General features: G+C 39.3%; 1 protein-coding gene across 2 annotated transcripts in view; it reads left to right on the forward strand.

The window, feature by feature from the left end:
• The first annotated feature begins 191 nt into the window (after positions 1-191).
• Positions 192-9,271, forward strand: part of RNF145 (ring finger protein 145) — a 42,655-nt gene continuing 33,575 nt past the window's right edge. For both annotated transcript variants that reach the window (XM_009285778.2, XM_009285779.2), the window contains exon 1: positions 192-399. In XM_009285778.2, the coding sequence (XP_009284053.1) occupies positions 216-399 (184 nt within the window). In that variant the 5' untranslated portion in view covers positions 192-215. The remainder of the gene's footprint in view (positions 400-9,271) is intronic.

The raw sequence follows: 9,271 nt of genomic DNA on the forward strand, positions 1-9,271 counted from the left end.
TGGCAAATTGACCTTTATATAGCAAAAATAGAAGCTGTCCTGTCTGGATTTGAATTTAACTCGGTTGATTCATTCAGTCATTTGTGGCCACACAGGAAGCCCCATTCATATGATCACAAAGCCTAATAGCTGTTTGTACAGTGAGATTGATCTGATTACTCTTCTCTGTCTTGTGCTATTTACAGTCTGCTGCCAATTCACAGAAAGGGAAGAGAATGGCTGCAAAGGAGAAGTTGGAGGCAGTATTAAATGTGGCCCTAAGGGTCCCAAGCATCATGCTGTTGGATGTTTTGTACAGATGGGATGTCAGCTCGTTCTTCCAGCAGATCCAAAGAAGTAGCCTGCACAACAACCCTCTCTTCCAGTACAAGTACTTGGCCCTTAATATGCATTATGTGGGTAAGTGTACATGTATTCAAGAGAAGACACTACTGTAGTGAATACCGTTTTGCTTACTACAAGAATTCTAAGAATTTGGTAATAGCATGATAATATATTGATTACAACAAATAGCACGATAATATATTCATTACATTTCTGCTTAAGGGATTGTTTATGTAAGCAGTAAAGAAATCCTCTCTACGGTCTTCTACTGAACTTTGTTATTGAGCCTTGATACATAAATAGAGTAAACCTGGTGTCTGGAAAAATGATTGATGCCCTGAAAGAATAGCACAGTGACTTTGGCCTATGTCTGACTGATGAGAAAGCTGCTGTGAAATGCTGTGCAGACAAAAAGTATTGTAACTTACATAATTGGCATTAAACAAGAGACTAGGGAAAAGGTTGCGTGGTTTGGACTGTGACCACAGCACCAGAAGGTTACCTTTCACTGCTGCGTAGATAAGGCTCTTCAGTTTACAACCTTATGAACCATATATATGCTGTGAGTGGATTAGAGCAGGTAACAAGTCCCTGTGTTGCAGATGAATGGACAAAACTACTAACACAGCTCAAGGAGCTGAGGTTTGAACCTTGGCCTGAAAGTCTAGCTCTGGAATGCTAGATGTCTGTTTTTAGGAGATGAAAGGATTGATGTTCTGGGACCTGCTCTCCAGGTGGGTATGTGATTCATCTAGTGACTGCATATGGGGTTAATTAGGGATTGGATCCAGGCTGTTGAGGTTGATAGCCGATGACGATTTGTATGAGTACTGCCTAGCTTGGAGAGAAATGGCTAGCATATAATTGTCCCACTCTGCAGTGTTTCTTCCTTGTAGATGGCTTTGGAGGATAAAGATGTACTGCAGTCAGCTAAAGGAAACACCCTTTAGTTAAGTAGTTAGAGGACTGTGGTACTTTGAAGTTGCATGTCCAGGTTTTTAATCCTGACTGCAGAAGTGTTGGCATGTGACTTTTCTCTTTTAATCTATTCAATGTCTATTGTCTAGAAATTTTTTACTGCCATTAAAAACACATGTGGCTTTCTTTGTTATGGTTCCACTATACTCATGCTGGGATAGCAACATACTTTCAGTGCAAAAAGCTGGTGTTACAGTTCTATGCCCTTTTCATATGTTTGTGGGGGAGAGTACTTGTTTGTTGCTGGTGAATGTGACATGGGACTGTGGTGGCATGTAACTACAGCTGGCTTTCTCATGCACTTGTATGCACACAAGTACCTTTTAGGAATTAGTTTATCAGATCAGTTTCTTATACAGAACTAACAGTTGTGCAGTAGGCTATCAAGGTGTCAGTGGGTAATTTCCAGCTGTGACACAGCCCTTCTTTATAGTCATTTGATAACCTTGTCCTCGCTTAAGTACGTTGAGATGCACCAATAAAAAGCGCTACAGAGGGGGTCGGTATTGTTACCAAAGTATTTCTCACCTGGATGCTATTTTAGTACTAAACCAATGGATTCTGACTTTGTGCTCCTCATACAAGTGGTGCTTTTGTGCTGGTGCACAGTCACTCAGCAGTTCTTCTTGGTTTTTGCTTTTACAATATTGAGTGTCTATACTTTTACTGCTCCAGCTGGTAGTTGCTGATCAAGAAGGGCTTCTAAATCATCAAACAAGTTGCTTGTTTTAAAATATTTTTAGACAGTTTTCAGTGACAAAACTTTGCTAGTACTTTTCAAATAAAGTTGATTTGTTTCAATTCCTTGGCTGTTTTTTTTAAGCTGTGTTAGTGTGAGGCTGGGCTAAATCAATTTGCATGCCTACGCAAGATTTTATATAGATTTAATTGCATCAGTTTACAGTGTAACCTTAATTAAAATGATGTATCAAAATATATTAATTGGATTTGTAAGGAAAACAAAGTACTTTTCCACCAGTTTGGGAAATTAAGCTTCTTTGAATGTATGTTGGGGGAAATTAACTGCTAGTGTGTAATTTAAAAACAGTGGATATATTTCAACATGCTAATCTGTTTTATTTAGGAAAAAAAAAATCCACTGTTCATATTTGCAGTTAGGAAACAGAGTATTGGCAAATGCTGTGACAGCTTTGCAATATCAAACAATTGCTGAATTTCTTACATAGGCAGTGTAAGATACTGTATCATAGAAGTGCTTCTAGCAGCTCAGGAAATTGGGTGCATCTATCTCAGGCAGGTGCTCAAGGAACAATTTAATTAGAGAGCCATAAAAATCAATAAACTCTACCCATCTTAGATTGTGAACCTTTTCCTGGAACTAAGGATCCAAAGTTGGAAATTTGCTCAGAACTGGGGGTTATCAGGAATATCTCTTCTGTTTAAATGCACTCTTTTTCTTCCATCCATTTGACTGAAAGTTTGAAAAGCCAATTGTTTTTGATCAAGTGAATTGATGTATGTTACAGTGTTATTCATGTTCCGGTTAGCAGTACTAGGAATGTAATAAAAGCCTCTAGGATGCAATTTGTCCTTTGATACAGCTTTTCCCTTTCATATCGCTTCATGAAAGAGCCCTTATCTGCTTTAGTGAAGGAAAATACTCAGTCCTGATAACCACTCAACCGCAAGTTCAACTGCATGAAATTTAACTAAATATGCATAAAGCAATGCAAACAGCAGAGATGAATTTCTGGTTAGAATTGTTGAATGTAAACAGATTAATTTCATATAGGAAACCTGCAAAGCAATTGTGTTTATGAACTTTATCTGTCAAATGGCACTGTGGTTACTGTTTCGGCATGGGTAAAAGGCCTGTGAATGGCCTGCAGTAGTCTTCAAAGTGCACCTTAGCTCTGTGTAGAAAGTTTGTGTTATGTTGCTTTATTTCATGATACTGTTTTCCTGCATATGAATTATCTTTTAGAATCACCATTAAAACTGTTTTTCACTTCTGAAAACTTTCCTAGGTTTGTCAAGTGTGCTTAAAAAGACAAACATCAAACTTAGTTAAGCAGCAATTCGGGAATGTCTCTGGCTGAAAAATTCTTGTTCTCTGTGTGTGCAAATTCATACTTGATGGTCAAAGGAACTCCTCAAGCTTAAAACTTGATTCATCACACCCAGTATCTTTTCTGGAAGTACTTTTGGTACGTCTTACAGGACACTTGCCAGATAATTCATTGAAGACTTAATTTAAAAGCACTAGAGATGCTTGGGGCTAAAGGGAGTTGACCTGTGTACTTGATTTTTATTTTTTTTTTAGTTTGCCATATCTACTGGATATCTGTAAAAATAGATGAGAATCAGATAAAATGGGATTGCAACCCGAATTCAAGTGCATGTACTAGTGATAGTCAACAAGAAATTATATTAAAAATAGTAAAAATTCTTTTGTCCTCTGAAAGGAGACACATGGAAGGTTTGGTTCTATGATCTGGCTCTTTCATGCCAGCTTTTTAAATACAATAAAATATATATGTGCATTTTTTTTTTCTTTTACGAGTATTGAAAAATCCTGAATTATAAGCCTTATTTGCAAATGTGACCTGTGAATAAAAGTGCATTCTGTAGTTCTTCCTGGAGTGTTTAGGCGTATCTTGTCAATAAGCAGTACTGTCCCAGGACTCTTTCCCAAATACTCCAAGTCATCCTATTTGATTTTTGTTTTGATAACCCATCCAGACAGTCTGGCTGAAGAGTAGTGTGTGATAAATTTGCGTGCACTGTGCTGTATTACCAGATATAATTCTGACAGTTGATATGCTGTCTGTTACCATGTATAAGGATCTGGGGGGAAAGAAGCTTAGAAAGCAAACCAACTTTTTTGTCCACAACTGTTAGAGGTATAATGTGGCTTCATTAAGATTTCATTGAAATTGTTTTGTATAAATTTAAAGTAGCTTCTCCTTCAGGAAAGATCTGTGCTAGCTAAAATGGCTTTCTATCTCAAATCTCTATGTAGGGTAGACTAGCACACTCTGCTACTGCCAGATTTCAGTGTTTTCTTCTGCACTGTAGAGTAGTTCTGGGAAGACAGTTACTTCTTTTTTCATTCTTTTGATGAAGAAGGCGGAAACAGTTGAAACCACGTAATTTCCTCCCATGAAGGGCAAAGCAATGCTATTTGTGCTGACTGGTAAATAGTCTGAGCTAGATGGGAAGAGGAGAGTCATGAGTGTAACCTGTAATCATTGTCAAACTTGGAATTTAAGTCACTGTCATGATAGAGGCACAGGATTGCACTAAATACATAGTGTTTTCTTACCTAAGAATAAAAATAAGAACAGTTTTCTATCTTAAACTGTATTGTCATTACCCCCCAAAAAAAAATATTGGGAAAAACGTAAGGAAACTATTTAAATACTTGGAATAGGTGGAAGGTGCATCATCTTTCACAACGCTGTTTGTAATCACAGTTTCTTGAACTGTGCAGTTATTACCTTAATCGCTTGGTCACATCACTTGCTAGGTGTGAACTACTTGTTATGAGTGCTGCCTTTAAAAAGGAAGCTTGAGGGAGGAGAAACCTTCTGTCGTGGTTTAACCTCAGTCGGCAACTGAGCACCACACAGCTGCTTGCTCACCACAACCCCACCCCCCTGGTGGGATGGAGGAGAGAATTGGAAGAGTAGAAGTGAGAAAAGCTCGTGGGTTGAGATAAAAAGTTTAATAATTGAAATAAAACAATAATAGCAATAATAATAATGTAGTAATAATAATCCAGCCAGTCCCCGAGCAGCGGCCCCCCCAGCCAGCTTTCCCCAGTTTATGTACTGAGCATGATGTCATATGGTACGGAATGTCCCTTTGGGTCAGCTGTCCTGGCTGTGCCCCCTCCCAGCTTCTTGTGCACCTCCAGCCTTCTCAGTCTTCCCAGAGCATGGGAAGCTGAAAAGTCCTTGACTGGTGTAAGCATGGCTTAGCAACAACTAAAACATCAGTGTGTTATCAACATTGTTCTCATCCTAAATCCAAAACACAGCACTGTACCAGCTACTAGGAAGAAAATAAACTCTATCCCTGCCAAAACCAGGACACCTTCTGAACTTACTGCCATCCTGTGTTTGTTGATTGCTCTCTACTTTCGTCTGCTCACTTTTCTTTAAGCTCTTGTGCATTAATTAGAAGATCTTTTATTTGGATTGCTTTTTTGTGCTGGTTTTTCTCTTAAGAGGAAAGATAGTACTCTGATACAAACACAGTAAAAAATGCCACGTGAAGCTTCAATGTGAGAACAAAGAAGCAGTCGGTTTATTCCAGAAACAGATTTCCCAAAATTGTGAGAAGAGGATGCATGAGTAAATGTGTAAATGCACTTAATGCATACAAAGATGAAGTGCTGCTCAGATTCAGCATCTCTGGGTTTGCTGTCCCATGTCTTCTGTCTCCCTCCTGCCAGCAACATTCATATAAATGGGTAGGAGAACTATTTTGAGTGTTACTATTTTAAACTGTAGCTATTTTTAACAAAATGCAATTTTATGACTTGGTCTTTATTTCTTAAAAAAAATGACTTGCTATGTCTTCATATTCTCTTCTTGGATAAAATGCAGTGTATGCTGCAGTTGGTAGACACAGACAAGGGTAGAGAGTATTCCATGCTCAAAATACAGCATACCCTTTTTTCTCTTTCCAACTCTAGAGACTGCCGATTCCTATACTGCTTCCATAGTGTCATAGGCTTTTACTAAGCAGCTTTCTCAGCATATGGATACTTCCAGGTAACTTTTCTGTATAAAGCTGATACCTTTTTTTGGCAACCTGAATTACTTTGTGTTTAAAAAAAAAAAAAAAGCCAATAGCAGCTTGCTTGAAAGGAGATGCTTAAAATTTTGAGGTTCGCTTGACTCTGAGTACCAGTCTCATGACAACATAGCAATTTGTGTTCATAATTTGGAATACATTGTGACTGTTTATATTTTTACAGTTTCACTTCGTTGTTCTTTTCCAGTACTCTTCAGGTTCTCCATGATTGTAATTAGTCTCAGAACTCTGATCATTATGTATGCTGTATTATAGAAACAGCCTCTGAATCATACGGCAGAACTAGAACCAAAAGTCCATTTTATTTGTTCAGACAATACTGCAAATCTCTGTAAGGAACTCAGTTCTTGGATTATTTATACTTAGAGTGTCCAATCTGTTGCACATTTAAAAATTTAAGAAACAGCTGTTGAAACTGGTGGCAGTAGCCCAGTAATGAGTAAATTGTTTTGTTGGCATTATTTTCACTGAGATGTGCAGCTGTTGATAACAGGATTTCTGATCTCTGTTTATAGTTGCACTGTGCCATGACTGGGTAAATACTAATTTCCTTGTGTGCAAGTATGTTTAGATGCGTGCTTTCTCAGTTTAGAACTAATTTTTCAACATATTTTTCTGAAGGGCAAAATATTTACCATGTTAGCTCAAAGTACAAAACTTCTTGGAGTGAATAACATTTTTTTGGGCAGCTCTGGTTGAGCGGGAGGGTGAGGAAAAGGTGTGCTTTGGCATTGCCATGCAAAAACATCACTCCCCAAAAATGCAATACATCTTAAACTCCGCTATGCTTAGGCTGCCTTGAACAGGTATTCAGTTAGCAGTGATGAGACAGGCTAGATGAAAGCCACCCTTTATGGTGCTAGTACTGGTGCCTCAGTGGCTGCTTGAGACTGATAGGGATTTTGGCATTAAGTGCTCTCTGAATGGCTTGGCTTCTAGGTTGATTTCAGTGGAGTGAGTTTTGTGTGAGCCGTGTGTTGGAGCTACGTCTGATGTAGGAGAGGTCATTCTGCGTGGTGGCAGAGGTTCTGTATGACATTGTCTTTTGTAACAGCAGATGAAGAACTAGTCTCGCTCTCAGAAAGACAGCATAGGTGTCCCAGTCAATTCAGAAGACCCCATTTGGCTGAGTTATCCTTCAAAGGATGCTTAATATGAATTGAGGATGTACAAGAGCTTTTTGTCTCTCCTTTTACGTGACTTAAAAGTTAGGGTTCCTTCTGGGCTTGAGCTAGCCTCCAGTGAACAGGCCACAGAATCATCCTGGTAACTTCTGCATCATGCCTTTAAGTACTATGAGCTCTAAAGCATCTTTTAAAAATCATCCACTCTTGAGATAGATGCTTTAGACATAGACAGTTTATTAAATCTCTATGTAAATTGTTGTGTAACCAGTCTCGTGACTGGTTATCCTAAGAATTAGACACACTGAAAATAAAGGTGCCAATTGTCGTTACGCTACTTCTGCCATATCAAATCCAATCTTTCTGAAGTCTGTCTTGTGTTATTGGTACTTGTATGTTGTGGCCAGATAGTCTTCTGAATAAACCGGAATGAGGACAGTCAAGGGTTAGGCTGAAATGAAATTACTAACTCAGTAGTGCACTGATTCTACATTGTGTCAGGAGAGACAGGAGTTTTGATGGTGGCTCTCGTGGCTCATGACTTGCTGCTTCACAGCAAGTTGCTTTGCAAGTCATTGTTAAGATGAGCCTTTTACCCTCAGAGGATATGGGGAAGTGTGAAGTTAGGGCCCCCCAAAGTAATTTCCTGGTAGAATCCAAGCAATTGTACTATTACTTTCTGGCACTCAAAGATTTCAATTCCTCACTTTGTAGTATCCAGCGTAAACAGCTGCTTTTCTTCTGGGGGCAGTGTTTCATTGGCAAGCCTCTGCAGAAGCAGTATCCAAGAGATGATGTGGTTTTATTAAGCAATGTTATGAACTCTTTTTCATGTGCAAAGTTCTCATTTTTAGACTAAACCTGCAGGAAACTTTGAGTAATAATGTGAAGTGGACACGAGGGATCTGTAAACATGCAAATGAGCACTAAAATGTTTCATAAAAAAGATGGGTTGCAACTTGATCGCGCTCCAGAAGCCTCTGTTGTATGCAGCATGTCAATAAAACTCAGACACCTGAGTTGGCAAAGAGGTAATATGGGGTGAGAGAAGCTGGGAAACACCTTGGTGGTACACAAATAGAGAGAGACTGCTGAAAGGCAATCTGTGAGCTGCTGCTTACTGTAACAATGAGCATTGCACAGCGAGAGGTTTTCATCTAGCTGAATCAACAAGTTGTAAATGAGGTCATGAGCTAGTTAATACGTGTGTTCTCGTCTAGCAATGTGTAACTTAGTTTTTCTGCTTATTATTGTTTTCACAGTTTATTTTCTCCAGTGGGGCCTAAATCTGTACCATCTTGCACAAGAGGCAGTAGAAGTTCTCTGCTTCCTTGTGCTCCTGAACAGGTACTGAGTGGTGGGTCTGTGTATTTGTAAGGTTGGCAGAATGGGTCTTCTAAAGCGCTCCTTATAGCTGGAAGCCTAAGGGTGCAATTCTGTTTCTTGCTGGCCTAGCACTAGGGCACTACTACTGTATTCAGGAAAGGGTTTATTCTCTCGTCTTTATCTTTTTTTTAAATGTGTGTTAGAATGGTATCTTTACCAGGGCAGGAGTTAGGCTTCACTGACCCTGCTGCTTACACTTAAAGAGAAATGTACTTGGTGAGTTAAAAGGGACAATACACCAAATCCCAAGAGTGACAATAGCATGCCTGGCCTAAATCGAGGAGAGCGCTCATTGTAGATGTAGAGCTCAGAAAGCTTTGGATGGAAGTGGGCGTTAGTTACTGTTAACCCATGTCTACAAGTTACCCAGTGAGACGACTGTTTCTCAGACTGTAAAATCCTTGTGTGTGGAGAATCTCTCCAAAGGGATATATGTTCTCAACATGTTTTCTTCTGATAGTGATGCAAATGAAAACAGAATGTAATGATTTAGATGAGAAAGCTGCTGTGAGAAATTTCATCTTCTGGTCATAGAACCATAGAATGGTTTGGGTTGGAAGGGACCTCTAAAGGTCATTTAGTCCAACCCCCCTGCCGTGGGCAGGGACATCTTCAACTAGAGCAGGTTGCTCAGAGCCCCGTCCAACCTGACCTGGAATGTTTCCAGGGATGGG

This window comes from Aptenodytes forsteri, unplaced genomic scaffold (assembly GCF_000699145.1).
Source record: "Aptenodytes forsteri isolate BGI_AS27 unplaced genomic scaffold, ASM69914v1 Scaffold54, whole genome shotgun sequence".
Classification (NCBI taxonomy): Eukaryota; Metazoa; Chordata; class Aves; order Sphenisciformes; family Spheniscidae; genus Aptenodytes; species Aptenodytes forsteri.